This window comes from Plutella xylostella, chromosome 10 (assembly GCF_932276165.1).
Source record: "Plutella xylostella chromosome 10, ilPluXylo3.1, whole genome shotgun sequence".
Taxonomy (NCBI): domain Eukaryota; kingdom Metazoa; phylum Arthropoda; class Insecta; order Lepidoptera; family Plutellidae; genus Plutella; species Plutella xylostella.
This window is the reverse complement of record NC_063990.1, coordinates 5,161,864-5,182,137: the sequence shown is the minus strand read 5'-3', so window position 1 is coordinate 5,182,137 and position 20,274 is coordinate 5,161,864. Positions and strand designations below refer to the sequence as shown.

The following is a 20,274-nucleotide window of genomic DNA, read 5'->3' as shown; positions in this document are numbered from 1 at the left end:
TATTGACAACTGCGTCTTTAACTCTCTATTCTTTCTTTCTACTGGGTTTGCCTCGGGGTGATAGACTGGGGTGAAGGTATGTTTTATTCCGAAGCAGTAGGTTACTTGCTGCATTACGGCACTAACAAATTGGCTGCCATTGTCACTTAGAAGCCTTCGCGGGACTCCGTAGCGTAGGAACACTTCATTAATAAGCACGTTAGCGCAATTTTCAGCGGTAGCTTGATGTAATGCAAATAGTTCTATCCACCTGGATGCCACGTCTTCGATTATCAGTATCCAGGTTTTCCCATCATGGGTTTCAGGTAAGGGACCAAACAAATCAAAGGAAACTATCTCAAATCTTCGGCTTAGTGGGTTTGTTTGCAATAGTCCAGTAGGTTTTGTATTTGAAGGTTTATACCTTTGGCATGCTAAGCAGTTTTTTATGTAACTATCTATATACTTCCGCATTCCTTTCCAGAAATATCTTTGTGAGATCCTGAGAAATGTTTTCTCAACCCCATAGTGTCCGGCTCTTGCATCATCGTGATATGTGGCCAGAACATTGGCCCATTCGTGAGATGGCACGACAAGTAACGCATCATCGGCTTCCACATATGGACAGTTTCGGTACAGTAACCCATTGTGCATGAGGTATCCTTTATTACTCCAGTACCGTGCGTTTTCATCGTCGTCGTTGGATTCCAGGACAGTTATGATCTTAGCGACATCGGGGTCCTTTAGTTGCTCTAGTCGGATGTCGGCAGGGCTACGGGTAGGCATATCTACGCTCACCGTGCAAATACCGCATTCTGCAGTTGTATCAGGTGTGCAACAGGGTCGTGACAGCGTGTCAGCCACTACGTTAGTTCTGCCAGGTGTGTATTTTATGGTTATATCGAAAGCCTGTAGTTGTAATGCCCATCGAGCAAGTCGGCCCGTCGGGGACTTTAAGTTCATCAACCATTTGAGGGCTTGGTGATCGGTTACCACTATAGTCGGTACTCCTTCTATGTAGCCGCGAAATTTGGAGATAGCCCAAATTACTGCCAATGCTTCTCGCTCGGTGGTAGTATAATTCCTTTCAGCAGACGTCAGTAATCGGCTCGCATACTCCACGGGGTGCTCGTCTTCACCCTCCCCCTGTACTAAAACTGCTCCGATGGCATAGGAACTAGCATCAGATTTTATGATGTAGGGTTTAGTTAGGTCGGCCTGCCTCAAAACAGGAGCGGAGGTTAGTCGGCGCTTCAATTCATTGAACGCATCGTTTTGCTCTTTTTCCCAAGTCCACTGGACGTTTTTCCTTGTTAATCTTGTCAAGGGTTCTGCCAAAGCAGAGAAGTCTGAGATGAACCTTCTATACCATGAACATGTTTGAAGGAAGGACATCAAGTGTTTAATGTTAGAGGGCGGAGGAAGTGCTGTTATAGCCGTGGTTTTTTCAGGATCTACCGCCAAGCCATGTGGAGTAATATAGTGTCCCAGATACTTGACGGAGGAGCAACAAAATCGGCACTTTCTCTCGTTAGCCGTCAAGTTGAAGTCCTTCATTCTATTGAAAACGTCTTGCAAATCAGTCAGATGTGCCTCAAAAGTCGCCGAGAACACAATAAGGTCATCTAAATAGGCCAGCATTTTAACATCCAGGCTGATTTTGAACCTGTCAATCAATCTTTGGAATGTGGCGGGCGCGTTACGAAGTCCAAAGGGCATTCTGTTGAACTTGTATATGCCGAAAGGTGTTATGAACGCTGTCTTCTCCCGATCCTCATCTCTAACTTTGATTTGCCAGTAGCCAGCTTTAAGATCGAGTGTGGACATGAACGGTGTTGGTTTGGCTTCATGCAACAAGTCATCAATTCGCGGCAGTGGATACGTATCTGGAATTGTGATAGCGTTAAGTCTCCGATAGTCCACACAGACACGCATACTGCCATCTTTCTTTGGTACTAGCACAACAGGTGCTGCCCATGGCGATGAACATGGCTCTATAACCTTGTCTTGCAGCATTTGATCAATCTCCTTTTTTACGAGTTCTCGTTTCATTTCGGAGAGACGATATGGGGGAACCGATATTGGGCTATGATTCTTTGTGTCTATACAATGCTCTATTTCGTGTGTGGGTTGCCCATTTGACACAAAAATATCTTTATTTGCTTTTAGTAGTGCATCCAATTTTCCTTGCTGTTCAGCATCTAGTGACATTGAAGGATTTTGGAAATCCACAGAATCAATATGCACATGCCAGTCGGATTCGTTAAATAGGCTGTTTGAGCGAGGCGATAGGCAATTTTCAGAGCTGTAAAGCACGCTTTGAGCATCGTGGAACATGTAGTCAGCAAACTGGGGTTGGTATCCATCAAACAAGGTTCTACTTCTTTTTATTCCTGTGGCTGCATCTTCAGATGGCGGAGTCCGGGTCGTATGAGCACCTTCCATCGTTTGTGGTGGTACCATGGGTTTATAGGATCGGTAAGGTATTTTCGCCGTTTCAGGAACACCTTTTCCTGACATGGAACGATACTCGGATGTAGGTGGCATTGATCCTATCTTCATTTTTGTCAGCGAGGTCATGATAGAATAGGGTGATGCGGCTCCCACAGCAGATACATCGTTTTCAAACACCAGAAAGTTCTCCTGGTACAACTCATAAACTTTTCCGGGCTCATCTACAAAATGGTACGTGTATTGGGCTAGGTCTAGTGCTATTCCAGCATCCTGGAGAAAGCCTATGCCCAGCAAGGTCTTATTGTCCTTAGACCCAGGCAAGACAATGAATGTGGTGGGTATAGTCCGTCCACTGAGTTTAACATTTAATTTTATCATCTCTACTTTTTGCATTTTGGGAATGCCGTCTGCCAGGACAACGTTGACGAATTCTTCTTGGAACACATGACCGCGCTTCAGTAGCTCTACATAAAGTGAATATGATGCTACGCTCATCTTAGCGCAGGTATCTAAAAATGCAGTGCCCGTGATTCCCTCTTCGATCTCTACTACTACCATCGGTCGTGGTCGGGCGTCCAATTTCACCGATACGGAGCAGAAGTTTATATCTTCACTTGCGGTCGGTCGAGGTCTCGAGCATGTGGTGCATTTGCTCCGTACTACGCCTGGTGCCCCACATCCGTAGCAGGTAATTTTTGGTAGAGCCGATGTAGCCGTACCAGCTCCAGTAGGTACAGGCATCGCGACCGCGGTTTGTCGTGACTCGGCTTTCATTTTTTTTCTGCATTCCTCAGCTGTATGCCCGTGTACTCTACAATACAGGCATCTATTCTGGTTTCGGCGATTTGCGGCAGGTAGAGCAGGTGCGCGTGTGGTTTGGCCTGTCTCCTCAGCCAACTGCTCAATCCCGCGTGCTGCGACAAGTAGCTCTTTAAAAGTTTGAACGCTGCTTCTTTGTAGGTTCTTCCGAATGTCCAGACTAAGTTGTCCGAATATCATATCAATCTGCTGAGATTCGGAGTGAGCTGGAGGCGGCAGTTGGGCAAACAAGAATCGTTTGTTTGCCACGAATGTTTCCGTTAAGGTCCCAGGCTCTTGCTTATTACCAACTATGTCCTGATATATCATGTAAGCCGGCTTCTTTGGAGCAAACGCATGCCTCAGCCTTGTGATGAAGTCTTCCCACTTCTTGACATCTTCTTTAACTCCTTCCCACCATACCGCAGCTTCGTCAGAGAGTACGAGAGGTATTGCCATCAACGCATCGTCATCGGAGATGTTTTCTGTCTTCTTAAACACCTCGATCGCCGATATGAACGCCTCTACCCTTCCAGAGTCTCTACATCCGTTGAAGTTAGCTCTACATGTGTTGAAAGAGCCGTCTCTCTTCGATGCGAGAGTTGTTAACAGTTTCTCGAACTGCTCCGTGGATAGATTTACTGTGGCCATTTTTGTCGTCGTTCCACCGGTGGTTGCTACCCTTCCAGACTTCGTTACGTATGTTGCTTTTTCAGCCCTCACGTTGTGCGCCAGTTTGTAACGGGGTGGCTTCGGGAGCAATGAAAGACGGTGGCTACGGATACTATGAACTATATTCAATTACTGAATGATAAGAGTATTGACAAAGTTATGACGCGGATACCTATTAGAACCGCCCAGAAGGGACCGCCGAGGCGATGCGCTCGTCTGTGCAAGTTAGACTGCACTCTTGTATAGGTACCTGGCCCGAAAACGTTCCAACAGAGGAAGCAAATCCGTGCACAAAATATCTATAGAAGAGTGAGTATCTAAGTGAAGCTCGATATAAACAAAATGTTCTTCGGCCCATATAAGTTAATTCGTAAACGAAACCATACCGCGATGTAGAAACGTTACACCAGCGCCATCTAGTTTTCACTATGGGAACTAAACTTTTCGTTACAGAGCTTATTTTATTTATGTTCGCCGTGTACAAATTTTCCATAGGTACAACAAATGTCGTTTGATATAGGTATAATATCCTGTTTCATTTACTATCAACCCAATATTTTGATTTATCTATACATGATCTATACTTATGAATGTACCTAATTATAAAATAGGCAATAGCAGAAATGCATTGTCGTTTAAACCACAAATAGGCAAAATTTAATCGATGGCATCACTGGATTCGAACACAGCGAAGCCGTCACCGGAACAGATAAGATTGTGGCACTATAGTGACAACTGACAACTCTGATAGCAGATTAATGTACCTCATATGGCAACAGAAAGCTGAGAGTTGTTAATAGTCAGCCAAAGAATGACATTGGCCACCCCAGGCCCTGTGCCACTGCACTGAACAGCATTGTGTAGTAGAGTGGGAACACAGGAAGTTAAAGTCAACCACCACCCAATATTCGTTTCAGACATGCACATGAAAGGGTTCCATAGCCATAAGATGGACTGACCGCTTGATTCAAAAATAAATTCCATACATTACCATTTAGTTGTGGCAACTGCACGTCATAACTTGGTTGAGTTGTATACATGTATATAAATAAGTGTATAAATTACTATGTATGATAGAGTCTACTATAATTTTCATTTTGTTGAAAGTACTTACCTACTAAAAGCTATACAGCTAGGGAATGCAATCTCGTACGAGATTTCCACCTAGCGAGATCTCGCTGGGAGAATGTCAATAAAAACATTATGCAAATGCTTGTATTAGGAACTACTAACTGACATGATTTGTAATTAAATAGAAACTTGGTTGTTATTTCTTAAAATAATGTAAGTTTTTTTTTAAAAATCAACAGCAGAGTACTTATTATTTTGTCTCTAACTCTAATACACACACACGCACACTCACGCCTTGTACTAATGTACTCCCTTGCGGGGTAGGCAGAGGTGCATTGCTGCACCCACTTTTCGCCAGAGTGTTATGTTAGTCCCAATGTAATAGGGGGGGGCCTATTGCCATTTTACGGGCACATCCAAGACCCGAGAACAAATATCTGCCCCAGCCGGGAATTGAACCCGGGACCTTCGGCTCAGTAGTCAGGGTCACTAACCACTACGCCATTCGGTCGTCTCTTCGGTAACTTTAATAACATTTGATTATGTATATACCTAATTATTATAAGTCCCTACTGTAGCTAATAAATTCAAATTCATACAATATTGGTAACAAAATAATGATCTATATTAAGTATTGCTTTAGTTTCAATAATTAAGAGTACAACATTACTGTTTATAAATAAAAACAAAAGTTTTACTTCACAAGTTTGAAATAAATGTTGTGAGATCGTATTAATCAAATACAATAAGTTTAAAGTAGAAGATGAATTTATCAAGGTACGGAAAGGCAAGTTATTTGTCTGAAAATGGCTTGTCAAAAAACACATATTTTGCATGAAAAACACGTCGTCACGCTGCATTTCTCGATCTCGTTATCTCGCGAGATCTCGTACAAAATTTGACGAGATTCAATCTCGTAAAATATGGCCGTGATCTCGCGAGATCCAGATCTCGGCGAGACGAGATTGCATTCCCTATATACAGCACATTTTTAAATTTTTTCTCTAAATTTAACTTTGTATTGATATATCTCGAGACTGGGGGGTTTCACATGGTTTCAAGGCAATTTTTGTTTTATTTAAGGATACCTTTTTAACAATACCGATACCCCACACAATGGGGTAAGTCACACTAACTATTCGCTGTATGGGAGAGGTAGGTAAAAACTTATTATTTTTCGATAATTTAAAAAACGGCGGAGAACGAGCCAGGACAGCCAGACAGACATGACGAAACTATAAGGGTTCCTAGTAGACTACGAAACCCAAAAAATCGACATAATATAAAAGGTTATAAAGGATTAATGGCTGGGCAGAGGTAGGTTCATGATAATATAATATTGTACTTACATTATAAAAAATTAAACACGCACTTATTTACTAAAATATCTCAACTTTGAAAAATAATTGGGGCCCTATATTGAAGCCTTTTTTTATGGAGGTAAAATGATTCACAAAGATTTTCAAGCAAGCATAATTATTTTAAAAGTTATTTGCTAAAAACTAAAACTAAAAACTAAACATGCTGCGCCTTAGTCCTTGTTCTTAGTGGTGTTCTAAACATAGTAAGTTCTAAGTAGAGTAGGTATGTATGTTCAGTATTATATTGTATAGAACATAAAATATGGAAAAAGCGGGCGCGGTAGCGGGCGCAGTCACATACAAGACCGCACGCGCGGTTTGATGTGAACAGTTTCATATCACGTGTTAATCCACGCCCGCGACTTCCAATTATAAACAAGACCTTAAAATGTTAGGTTACAGTATACCTATTTTCCTTCGTTTGTAAAATTCGTGAGCATCAGCATTACATACACCTAATACACTAGCCATCCCTGCAGGTAACAGGTGTGATGTTTTTAGTTTCATAAATAAAACCAAGAAGCCACCATATAATTACCTGAGTTGTTACCACGTTTAGCACCGAGAAGTTGCTTGTATGAAAACTTCGTTTTAACTACGGCAATTTCGTGTGCTACATATTTTAAACAAAGGGACAAGTTAAGGAAAGAGTATTTCTAAGTTACACCTAAATTGTATAATGTAGTATGTACATACTACATACACGAATGTGGTTTCCTACTTAAGTTATAAACATGAGAGTTCGTAAGTATGGATGGATCGATTTTTGTTACTCTTTCACGGGAAAACGCCGAGACCATTTTTAATGAAATTTTGTATGTAATGAGCTGACTGACACCCTTGATTAACACCTTGGCTTCTTTTTATCCTGAAATTCCTACGGAAAAGCCTTAGGCGAAGCTAGCACCCTTAGATCATAAACCCCCCTAGTACCCGATAAATTAAAGTCTTCTCTTGCCCGAAAAATAACCATACACTTTTATTTGAAAAAATGTTAACGTTGTCTTATAAGTATTATAAAATTTTGAGTAAACAAGTACAAAGTAATATGTACTTGATCAGCTTAACTGGTTATGTCACCACTGAGATGCCTGCTGGAGGAGATGCAGAGACACGCCTTGCCATACCTCTATATAATGTAACGCAATAGAGTAAATACAAGTATTTACTTGTTATGATACCATCAGTTATAGTACAAGGTACCGAAGCCTGACGAAATAGTCCGGTCGGGTGCCGGGTGGGCTCTATGATATCTAAGTATAGCTGGATGCTTGTACTTAATACAGATATCTGGTCAAATGGAGCATCTTTTGATGTAATATCTGCGGACATTACTTTAGTGAGAACCCGCAAAGTGTAACAGTATTTAGTTGAGCGAAAGGATCAGCCGACTAAGTTTGAGCGTCAACTCCGGCTGGATAGATCCAGGAAAACAACTCATCAACGACTTTAATGAAGTCGGCCAAGTTAGAGTGCCACTAAATATTGAATGACGAAAGCGTCAGGGTATATAATTTGCCAGAGCACACAAAGTTAGTTAACCGCGACCTATACCTGTACATAATTTTAACTTTAATAATTTTGAATGCCAAATGCAGCTCCACAAAGGCCGCTAATTTCCACCGTAAAGGGTGCCTAATCGGAGATTGTATTAAGTAGAATTAGCGTGATATATTGTAATTTGCTTTAAAGCTTTATGGCATAACTGCCTAAAAATATAATCCGAAGCTAGTAAAAAATGGAAGAAAAGCTAAAAAAATGTTTTTGAAAACTTATGAAAAATTATACGTTCAACAACTCAGTCAATATTATAATTTCATTCAGGATTTCGGGTTTATTGAGCTTTCGATAGTAAATAGAAATACTTTTAAAATTTAATGCTGTACTGTATCTTCTTATCGCATAATCGTAACTCAACATTCATATTGCGTATTATGGGTACCTACAGTAAGTATGTTTACGGGTATCGGATATTGCGAGTATTTTCGCCGTGAATGAGCTCTTCAGTCCTACAGCCGCCGCCGTCTCTTTCGTCGAGGGCATGAGTGTAGGTACTAAAGAGGTTTTCATGGGAAATGCATTCACGGACACGCATGCAAATATTATCCTCGTCTCTACCGGAAACCATGGCTCTATGTATTTTTTATGTCGCGCAGAATTCATGAATATAACTGAAAAAAAAACTCAAATTTAAAAGGAAAGTCATTTTCAAATCTACTTTCATTTAATTTGTTTTATACCTTTCCTACGAACACTAAATGAAAAGTGGAAAAGCTTGTAAGTTGTCAATTGTATTTTTTAGGTCTTAAAAATACGATAGTTTATGTTAGCTGATAAATTAAATTACATTTATAAATAAGTGATAATGTATCTTCTGAAATAATGAAAAACTACTTAACTGCATGTAATATATTTCAATTAAGTTTAGTTATCTATGTTTAGTCGTATATCTGTACCTGTATTAACGAATCGAAAATACATGAAGATACATCGCATGACATGTAAGATTGAAACAAGAAACCCGTTCCAGGCCTCCATCGCTAAACCGTTGCAGCCGACAAACTTATAACACCACTTTGTTAAAGAGGATCGGTCGGCTGCACACGGCGGTAGGTCGAGAGTCGAGGGTAAACACAAACACGGCTCACACGGCCCAAGGAGCTGAGGCAGGACTCCTCTTGTATGGGGTTATAAATATTAAACGCCGGCACGCCGAGTGCCAATGAAACCGCTGCGCTTCACAACACACTGGGCTGAGGTTCATTGCCTCAGTGCGCTGCATCTTTAGACACCTAATGCGCTCTCGCGATAGCGGGGCAGGACTGGATATACATAACATATTATATCGATAATCATTTAGCGTTAAGTCCACCCTTTGTACTTTTATTTCTAATATTTGTACAATAAAGAGTTAAATAAATAAATAATCTTCTCAATCGTTAATGTTTATTCAATACGATATTAATGCAAAATTGTGTAAATTCCAAAAACAACTAAGCAAAGTAAATTAAATTAACTCTACAGTAAAGCTTAAATTGCAATATTTAAATAATTAAAAGGAGTAGGATATTTTTTTTCGAAAATTCCACAGATGAACTTTTAAGCGAATCTTAAACGGAAAAGCAGTATAGTATATATAATATATATAAAAGTAATATTCAATATCAGCAGTTTCAGTTAATGATGGTTGCGGATAGTTAGGTTTTTTTCATAAAGGAAAATAAATCAAAACAAAAAATAAAACGGCAATCAAAACGATGTACAGGGAGGTTCAGCTGAATAAACTGAAATGTAGACCGGTAAACCAACAACCAAGTGAGCTATTGTTTCCATAGTCCAGTTAAAAACGAATTCTTACCATTGTTAATACATCGAACACAAAAATATGTTTTGTCCAGTGAAATTTTATAATTAAATCTCGTTTGCTTTTATACGTATTCGCTGTAGGTATTACTCAAGTTTATGTTTTCTTTTAATATGGACATACTTTTGGGAGATTGTCCAAAACAAATAAAGGGATCTTCTAGCCTTCTTCTAGCTATGTATATGGTATCTTCATCGTAGTTCCCTCAACATAAGTCTTTAAGAAGAAGGCTTCTGCCAAGGAGCATCATAACGTCTACATATTAACTTGACAGAGCTATGTCCAGCAGTGGGCGATTGTTTGAAGTGCTGAATAGGTCTAATAATTTACATTATTCATTTATACCCCCTCCCCAGCTGTTCGGCTTTTTGCCATGCAGTATACATTTCCAAAGTGCAATAAGTATTATTTCAATTTACTGTGACCCCTATATGACCCCTTATACAATGTATTAAAAAACCATGGTGTAGCACGAGCACGGCACGATTGATGAAAACAACATGCGACGTGATAAGGGAATATTGCACCACTCGGTCCTTCTGTAGTATGGAAGTTCAATGGCTTATTTAGTAAATACTAGAGCTAAATAATTATTATCACTATGTATAGGATACGACCTGGATAAGTTTGATAATAACTGGGCTGAGAGTGCCCTGGATGGAAGGGTGTGGAAGGAAAAAGGGGAGGCCTTTGCCCAGCAGTGGGAAACTAAATAGGATAATATAAAAAAATAATGTATAGGAGTATGTATGTATAATATGTATGTATGAGTAGTAATAGAGTATGAGTCAAACTAACACATATACATACATAATTTAATGTACATAAGTGTAAAATGTATGATACAAAAAAAGAGTCGTTAGAAGGAGGATAACCGAGCTAATATTTTATTTAGAACATTATTTTTAAACATAGGCACTTTCTGAACAAAAATATTTTGGAAGTACTTACCTATCCTTTTCTAAAAGTGTTCACGTATGACCTTTTGAAACCGCTGAAACCCCATGTGACAGAAGTATTCATGAAAGTTGACAAAAATAAGTTGATCTAATAATAGAAAGTTAGATTTCTGATCGTAACTTTTCTGTTTTATGTTTGGGTTCATTTCGGTATACCCGACGGACAGTACCGTTGATTCCTCTGCGTGACAGCATCTACAAGTGGAGATGACATTTTGTGTGTGACCCTAATTTAATTATTCAGCAGCACCACCGAAATCCGTGATTTTATAGCCACCACGACCGCATACGCGTTCAGATTGAATCTCTCCCACATTCAAAATGTACGCAAACATCGTACGAAGAAATTTAACACTGAATTTTAATATGTATCAAAAAACAAAATTCACCAAGGGTACGTAAAGCTCTGTCACTGAATTAGTAATCTACCTTTTCTGGTAATAAGACTTTGTAAGAAGCGGATCGAGCTCACGCGGCGCTCGCTGAAGTTTACGGCACTCGCTACGTGTGCTATTTCCCCGAGTGCGTAAGTAATCGACGATAAATTATTAAATGTTTCTAATAACTTAGTTGCTCGTTGAGCTCTCGATTTTCCTCCGTCATGTTCCTCGCTAAATAGCAATCCTTTAGAAACGCCAAACGGACTAATTAATTAAAGGAGTTTTAATTATGCTGTTATAATTTGTTTAATAAATCATTTAGAGTCATGAGCGGGATCATAACAATGTTCTTGACGAAATATTTATGATGGCCAACTACAGGACGTTTTAATTATACTTGAAGCTTGTAGTAACGAAAAATCTTCTTAAGTTTATCACGCATAATGATTTCATAGGTTGACTTGTTTGAGTTTTAGGAAGATAAGGATATCATATTTCATGTCTTAACGACCCTCTTTTACATCTTCATATCCAATGAAAACAAAAAAAAAGTTGTAGTACTTATATAATAATTTGTCAGTAAACCGGAATGTACCTCTAGTAGCTCGAAGAGTGCATAAACCAACACAATAGGGTTAGCGCGCTAACATCTCGTGACCGGGCCCAGGTATGATGTATTCAACCGGGTCCTGATTAGGTTACGGGGCAGCAGCTGACATGGTTTAAAGGATCGATTAAATTCTATTTATACCTCACCGTACAGCTCGCCCGTCGCCAGCCTAGCTCGGGAAATAAAGGACATCCAGGAACAATTATTACTTTTCTGAAAGCATTTCTGTGTTAGATTTAAAAAATTACTTACAATCAATTTAATATTGCTGTTATAAAATGCTACATTATGTCGACTCATTAATTGAGGTAGCAAATTGATTTTGTGCACACAATATTAATTTAAAGAGTTATTTATTTTTTAAATTGATGTTTTAGGGCCATAAGTCGATAATTAATCCCACTATGTTAGGTTAACTTGTATATTTTTTTTGATTTGCTATTGGTATAGACTATTCGTTGAATTATAAAAAGGATCTGCTATGTACCTAGTTATGTTATTTTATGTAGAAAGTACCCTACAATAAAATAAATCAGGAAGGACGTATTCGTCCACATAGGGTATCATCACAGTAGTTCGGTAGTTAACCTTTACCATCAACTTCAGCGTCAGGTGCGGACTGTGTCCCATGTAAGTAAATAATTAATCAACATATCCGTTGTATTTGAGTCCACTTCTAGATACATAGATGGACCAGGAATCGAGTGAAAAGGTACGAAACCCTAAAAACGGTCATTTGATACAATGTTGCCAATTTTGAAGTGATACGGATCAATTTTTGATTGGACAAACAAACGCAAAGCAATGAGTGCAGAGCAAAAAATCTCCATTTTACTTGCTAAACGATCTCCAGATACTTCCTAAATTCCGATAACGCAGGCGGACATTTCCAGTAAATTGATTTTCAAAATAAACAACCTGAATTTTGCATTTTTCGCAAAGTCTGGAGTTCGGGTCCAAAAACTTGTATGAATGGCACTGAAAAAGATATCAAGCAATGACTTGGGCTTTACATGGCACAGGCGGAAAGTAGTTTCCACAACGCACGTCTGCCTACCCCGCAAGGGAGTCCATTATAGAACAAAGCATGGTTACTGCGTGTGTGTGCGGATATAAGAACTGGCATGACGTGCGTCGCACGTCCATGAATCTAGTTTATGGCCTTGGGCAAGATAAAAGCATGCCCTAGAGAGAATGCCGCGGGGACGCCACAAAAACTTGATTAGACTCCGCATGTCCCATTCGGTTGTGAAATAAGCACACACCGCCCCGGGTAAGAGCCGCCAGCCGGCGTTGCATTACTAAATGTATTAAGTTACTCACTACATACTGCATGTGCATGTGTAGCTATTTATTCTTTCGTTTGAGTTAATTATGACCAGTTCATTTACTTGTATGTGAGCTTCTTTTGTATCCAGTACTAGTTTACTACCACATCTCATTATTTGCTGGCAAAACCGACGGCAATTATTTGTTTTGCATTGTCCAATAGTACACTGTCTATACATAACTAGTATGTAGCACATTTCAACCAAGGCTGGCGATCGATTTTACATCCTTTATGCAAGGAAAGCACAGTTGAGTTTCAATCAGGTAACTTTATTTATTCCAGCTTTAAAGAAATGCCCCATCCAACACAATTTAGGAGTAACAAAATGTTCGTTTTCCATTGTTTCAAGGATGGCAATGCGCTATCATTTTTCCCACACATTTATATTTTCTATTGTTTGTTACACGTCTGTCTCGAAACTTGCCAACAGAAGCTCGTACAGAAAGCTCGCTTTTAAAGTTGAAATAAAAATACAAATAACTTGAATCCTTGTTGCTACAACAAACATTTCGCTGTTTCCTGTTCATTTCCTGCTAATTACGCGAACACACCAGCTCCGATTTTTGCTTAAAAGAGTGTCGTTTGCACTAAGCCCTTTCCCTCCGGCATTTAGGCGTCTTATCGAGCCGTAGAGAAGCATCGTTCCGCTCCAAGAAAGTTTTACAAATGTGGCCCGCGCTTTTTACCTTTAAATTGCTCGTGTAAAATGGAACAAGGCAATTTGACGCAACTCTCTTTATCATCTTTATAACTGAATAAGTAAATGTGGTTCTGCTATCGCTATGCCAGTTTGGTGTACTACGAACCGGTTGTGGTCTCTTGGGTGAGCGGTCAAGTATCGGGAACTCGGGCCGACGTCATTAAGAGAATGCACAATATTGCGTGCCTTCTTACTGTGGCCACTGTGGCTCGCCTTATTGCCTCTCATTCCAACAGTTTATTAGCATCTGCGAACAACTGAGCGCTGATTCATGCAAAGCGGTTACAATCAATTGGGAAAGTGCAAAGGCCGTATTCGTTAGGTCAGTTACTAAAAATGCCTTCGCAAAAATGCAATGATTAAACTGAAGCAACAGCCTGACCCGTTTAAAATTTACCGATGGCTAAATATTAATTGGCATTGGCGGGAATATTGGTGTGCAAACGTTCATTTAACATTTTATTCGTTTGTTGAATAACTATATGGCAAGTGCAAAATAAAGAGTATTCTATTCTATTCTATTCTATTCTATATTGTATTATGGTTGAGTTTCAATATTGCTACCCAAATAGTTTTTTAGGCTATTGCTGTATAGTTTTGATTATTAATAAATGACAATGGGCAGATTGGGACCACCCTCCAATAGCATTAAGACTAATATCGTTGAATAGGTCTTGTCAATAGGAATAACTTTTGCTATGACAGCTTTGTTGTCACAGTTGTCCGTTTTCAGAGATATATGACTTTTAAGTTCCGATACTCGTCAGTTCATCTTACTGCTATTAGAGGCTGGACCACCCTCCAATAGCAGTAAGACTAATGTCGTTGGATAGGTCTTGTCAATAGGAATAACTTTTGCTTTGACAGCTTTGTTGTCACAGTTGTCCGTTCAGAGATATTTGACTTATAAGTTCCGATACTCGTCAGTTCATCTTACTGCTATTGGAGGCTGGACCACCCTCCAATAGGAGTAAGACTAATGTCGTTGAATAGGTCTTGTCAATAGGAATAACTTTTGCTTTGACAGCTTTGTTGTCACAGTTGTCCGTTCAGAGATATTTGACTTATAAGTTCCGATACTCGTCAGTTCATCTTACTGCTATTGGAGGCTGGACCACCCTCCAATAGCAGTAAGACTAATGTCGTTGGATAGGTCTTGTCAATAGAAATAACCTTTGCTTTGACAGCTTTGTAGTCACAGTGGTCCGTTCAGAGATATTTGACTTATAAGTTCCGATAGGGAGTTAATTAAATATTTTCTTGGGAAAATAAAAAATATAAAATAAAATACACGGTGATTATTTAATTATTTATTATTATAATTACACTATCTACACTATCAGACGACGTAACAGAAGTTACGGGCTGAATACACCTCCACCGCGGCCCTTTTTGCTTTTAATCGTCAGTTATTGTCATCCAATATGCCCAGATCTCGTCTGATAGTGTAGATAGTGTAATTATAATAATAAATAATTAAATAATCACCGTGTATTATTTCCCAAGAAAATATTTAATTAACCCCCTATCGGAACTTGTATGTCATATATCTCTGAACGGACAACTGTGACAACAAAGCTGTCAAAGCAAAAGTTATTCCTATTGACAAGACCTATCCAACGACGTTAGTCTTACTGCTATTGGAGGGTGGTCCATCCTCCAATAGCAGTAAGATGAACTGACGAGTATCGGAACTTATAAGTCAAATATTTCTAAACGGACAACTGTGACAACAAAGCTGTCAAAGCAAAAGTTATTCCTATTGACAAGACCTATCCAACGACATTAGTCTTACTGCTATTGGAGGGTGGTCCAGCCTCCAATAGCAGTAAGATGAACTGACGAGTATCGGAACTTATAAGTCAAATATCTCTGAACGGACAACTGTGACAACAAAGCTGTCAAAGCAAAAGTTATTCCTATTGACAAGACCTATCTAACGACGTTAGTCTTACTGCTATTGGAGGGTGGTCCATCCTCCAATAGCAGTAAGATGAACTGACGAGTATCGGAACTTAAAATTCATATATCTCTGAACGGACAACTGTGACAACAAAGCTGTCAAAGCAAAAGTTATTCCTTTTGACAAGACCTATCCAACGATGTTAGTCTTATTGCTATTGGAGGGTGGTCCCAGCTCCCATATATTTTTGCCCATCCTCTTTTAGAATATAGAAAGAATTAATTAACTATACTAAATAATGATCTTTAAAATGGAACTGAATGGAAATTTCAAAACCAGAAACTAAACTAAAAAACTTATTTAATAATAATTTTATTAAAAACTAAAGAACTTATTTTTTAACAAAGACGTAATGCAAGTTTGTTTGTTAGCATAATAATGATGTAATGAAGGTTTGTTAGCATAATAATTTAGTGCCTATATGAAACACTAACGATAATGATAGATGCAATCATAAAAAATATAAGACCCCTTTTTACGATCGAGGGTTAAAAACAAAGCGTCTTCGATGACCTAAGTAGTAACGGATGATTAATATGAATAATCCCCAAGCGGCGTGCGGGGCCGGCGAGCATTGCAAGGTTTCTTTATACAAATCGAGCGCCGAGCGCCGCCTGAGAGCTAGAAGGACGAAAGGCTTCCCGGAGCACTGCGCTTAACTACTAAGCAAGTTTCATGTTACAGGCAGACCAACTGTCGAACCGAGACCGAGGCGGTGGCTCCGCACAACGCAAACGGAAGTAAGCATTTGTGGGAGTGTCGTGTCGAAACAACAAACTTTAGCTGTTTTAGCTCTTAGCGCATAACTTTCGTACCACGTGAACGGTATAACTTAGTTCTATCATACAACGAATCGTTGCTATTTGATTTATTATTATAACGATTTCAAACGCCCATTTATTATTCCCAAGTTGATTCGTGGTGGATTCCCAGAATACTAAAAAAACGTTGCGCCAGCCAGCCTCATTCTATTAGTATGTTAGTGACCGTAGCTCCGAAGACGTGCCATAGGTGTGAGTCACGTAACGGAAACACAACTTGCTTCGAGATTGATGTCTACTGCCTGATGCATTCCCTACATTTACCTTGAGTGTTACCGAAGAACGACCCAATATCTTCAATCTTTACAAGAATTGGTACGCCCCGTTTAACGGCACTTGTTCTAAAGTTTATAAGAAAACATCTGGGACCGGGTTTGTGTAATTTAATACAATTGTGTTTCTCCATGCAGCAACTGGGACAAATGGCAATAGCTATTATAAAACGCAACTGAAGTGCCCAGTGGATTATGTTCAATTATAATATAAAAACCACGATAGAGCCGAGGGTGGATGGATAAGGGGTTATTCACCGCTCCCCCAGGCATTCATAGTGCTAGATAGAAACACGCCCCACATTGGCAGATGTAACGCTATAATTGGGTTTAAATTAGGCTGTTCTTTGAACATGTTTACGCGTAGTTCGAAATCACGCCTTCTATCAACCCGTTTGTGTGCATGATACTAAACACGTGCGGTTAACTGGGGCAACTTTGTTATAGGCTGTCAGATTCACGTTAAAAAATAAACAAGAGTCTACATCCTGGCATTAACTTCCTCATCCTCTACTTACTTCATTACATGAAATCATGAACTATATTTTTTTCTTTATTAACTAATTTAGATACGTGTACGTGTGAATGGAATACAAAACTCAGTACAATAAATTATATTTGGAGAAATCTATTTTTAATATCAATAAGAAAATATGCTTTAATGATAAATTACTTATAACAATTTCAACAAGCTATATTTCACAGAGCAAAAGCTCAAAGCTTTTTCCAAAGCTGCAGAGTGCCGCGCAAAAATGCAAAACGAGCGAAAAGACTGAACTCCATTAGGTAGAGTTTTGATAGTCATTGTTTCTGAATACGAGCTGATGTACCGGCGCTGGACTGCTGAGTAACGGAGAGGATGCGACAGGCACACTAAATTACTTTATAATGCCCCCAACATAACTCTCCCGCCACCCCTGTTCCATCTACCCGCTAATGGACAACTCCAATAAACATTTTACCGTAAATTTCTCTGAACTTTACCACTGAGAATAGTAATGATTCCCGCCGATATTACAGCATAACTTTTAATCACAGAGCAAATGGAACATCCCAGTAGAGTTATATAAAACAATAAACGACAAAATTTCAATTAAATGGCACTATTCTAATCCAACTAAAGTTATTCCAACCGCGAATGAAATAGTTTCTGATGTCAAAACGTTAGCAGTTACTAAATGGGGAATAGTATTTTCAAATTTCCGTTTGCTCTTGAATGTCAATACCTTAATACCACAAGGATTCGTACAGATTTATGTGTACGCACACTCCCTTTGAGATATCCCAGTGGGCCCAGTGGGGCAGTTATAGTGGAAAAGGGTTAAATCTTTGAAATCCTTTCAATGACGCCTCTGTTTGTTACAATCAACTGGCTTGAAAAGATTAAGAGAAAAACGCGGAGTCATTTTTTCCTTTCAATAAAAGTCTTACACTTGCAGAAATATCTTGAAAGTCTTGGAACATCTTAAAAACAATGTACTCCACTTATAATGTCTATTGTGTTACTTATTTCTCAAGAAGCGTCTTTTGTTTTTGCTTGGTGTTAAGAAGTTACCTGGATGAGAATCTGTTAAACGAATTGCGATAGTTGCTCAGGGAATCCATAATGTTTAGCAAATAACAAGACCGCCACTGCACTTACCAAAAAAAGTTGCTTGGCTAAAATATATGAAAGAATGCCATTACATTTATTGACGGTGATTCGATACAAATTTTAGGGCATTGCAGTCATTTGAAATCTGATAAAATCATTAAACGAGCTCCGCGCCCAAACGTTGCGATTGTCGTTATCACTTGATAAATTATAATTTCTAATGACACGGTTTTATTTTGAATGAACGGCCCGCGTGGTTTCAGGCTTTTAGCAGCCTTGGGAAATGAGCATTAAAGTCTCTCGAGTCTTAGCCACTTTAGATATAACGTGCACTTTATGCGGACTAACGCCGCAGTTCAACCACTTCGTAAAGTTTAACTTACTACTTGCATGTTGCTCATTCTTTGGCCCAAAATATTTTGTTGACTAAGATTATCGTGTACCGATGAATAAAATTTATTTTTTAAATAAACCTGTATATTGTAATTCTTTTTAAATAATAATATGTCCAAAAAATTACATTAATAAGTCGTAAGTACATACTACACATAGTGTAGGAAGACCTTACATAAAATATCTATTGTTCAATGAGTCTCATCTTCAGCAAGTTAGTTTGAGATAGTTTTCGTACCCTTTTAAATTAAAATGGAAGTGAATACTTTCTATTGTTTGTAATAAAATTATAACAATATATTAATCTTGTATCTTCATAATAAATCAGGATTGCTACCTCAACCTAGGCGAGACATCTAGGCCAGCATTATCCGCAAATTGGCTTTCATACCCAATGGCGTCGGATGCTCTTGGTACAGTTACGCTTTACGGCAAACTGATCAAGTTTCTATGTATATTTACACCTTTCATTAAATTTGTCACTTCAAGATGCGGCTTTATGGGGCAAGTTATATGATAACTCCTTTAACAACCCACCTCAGGCTTATCTTTAATTCCGTAAGATCTTACAAGTGTATTTAGGTCAACTGTTTTAGATAACAAGGCGTTCGTCATGATGTTATCTTGGTGTAGGCCATGTTGAGACAGTGACTACCTACCTACCTGTTTTTTAAAACTATTTTTATTTTTGTTTCAGTTCAAATGCAACCACCACGGTTTAGTATGCAGCCGTCTTCATCGAATAGCATCGTCAGAGAAGGGACCACCAAGATACTACAGTGTGCGGCTACAGGTTTGTTATAAGAAAAATATTTACTAAATATTCGCAAAATTCCACATACAAGTATTCTTTTCAGAAAAGAGGATGTAAAACAACATCGAAACGTACATAAATACGTAATGTCTTAATAAGTTTATAGCCGGCTGAGAGCGTTTTACCGAATGTAAGTCAACGGGCGACGCTCGCCGCGGCTCCAGGGAACTGAAAGTCGGTATCTTAATACCTGCTATTCGGAACAAATACGCAGTAATTTCCACTCACATGTCTTAACTTTATGCTCGGGCAAGATTAGAGATATGAACAGTTGTTGAAAATCGCAGGAATTCCGCAACCGATGTACCGATGGCTGAAGAACGGGGTTCCCCTGGGCGACTACTCGTCGGAGCTGTTCTACAAGATCCACAACACGCAGCGGCAGGACGCCGGCGCCTACCAGTGCATCGCTAAGAACGACGTGGGCGCCGTCTACAGCGAGAAGAATCAAATTGTAGTGGCCTGTGAGTACCCACGCACTTACCCCTATCATTCATTTAACATAGTACCTTCCCGGCTAAACGCTCGACCTTGAATAAACAACTCCCTAGAGGAACTGTATCAGGAAAAGGGGAACGTCTTTCCCAATTACGTTAAGTATTTTATTGACTACGCATATCAGACAATCTATGGTAAGCATAAGGATAAGGCACTTAGCTAAAGCAATTATGGAATGATATAAAACTTAGTAAATGTAAAGTGGATAAATTAAAGTGAAGCGACATTATCTTTAACAAGC

General features: G+C 39.1%; 1 protein-coding gene across 1 annotated transcript in view; it reads left to right on the top strand.

Moving 5' to 3' along the window:
- LOC105396506 (protein sidekick) overlaps nt 1–20,274 on the top strand; it is a 47,746-nt gene that overhangs the window by 2,700 nt on the left and 24,772 nt on the right. Inside the window, exons 2-3 of the mRNA XM_048623315.1 lie at nt 19,419–19,514; nt 19,823–19,999. Coding sequence (XP_048479272.1) covers nt 19,419–19,514; nt 19,823–19,999 — 273 coding nt within the window. The remainder of the gene's footprint in view (nt 1–19,418; nt 19,515–19,822; nt 20,000–20,274) is intronic.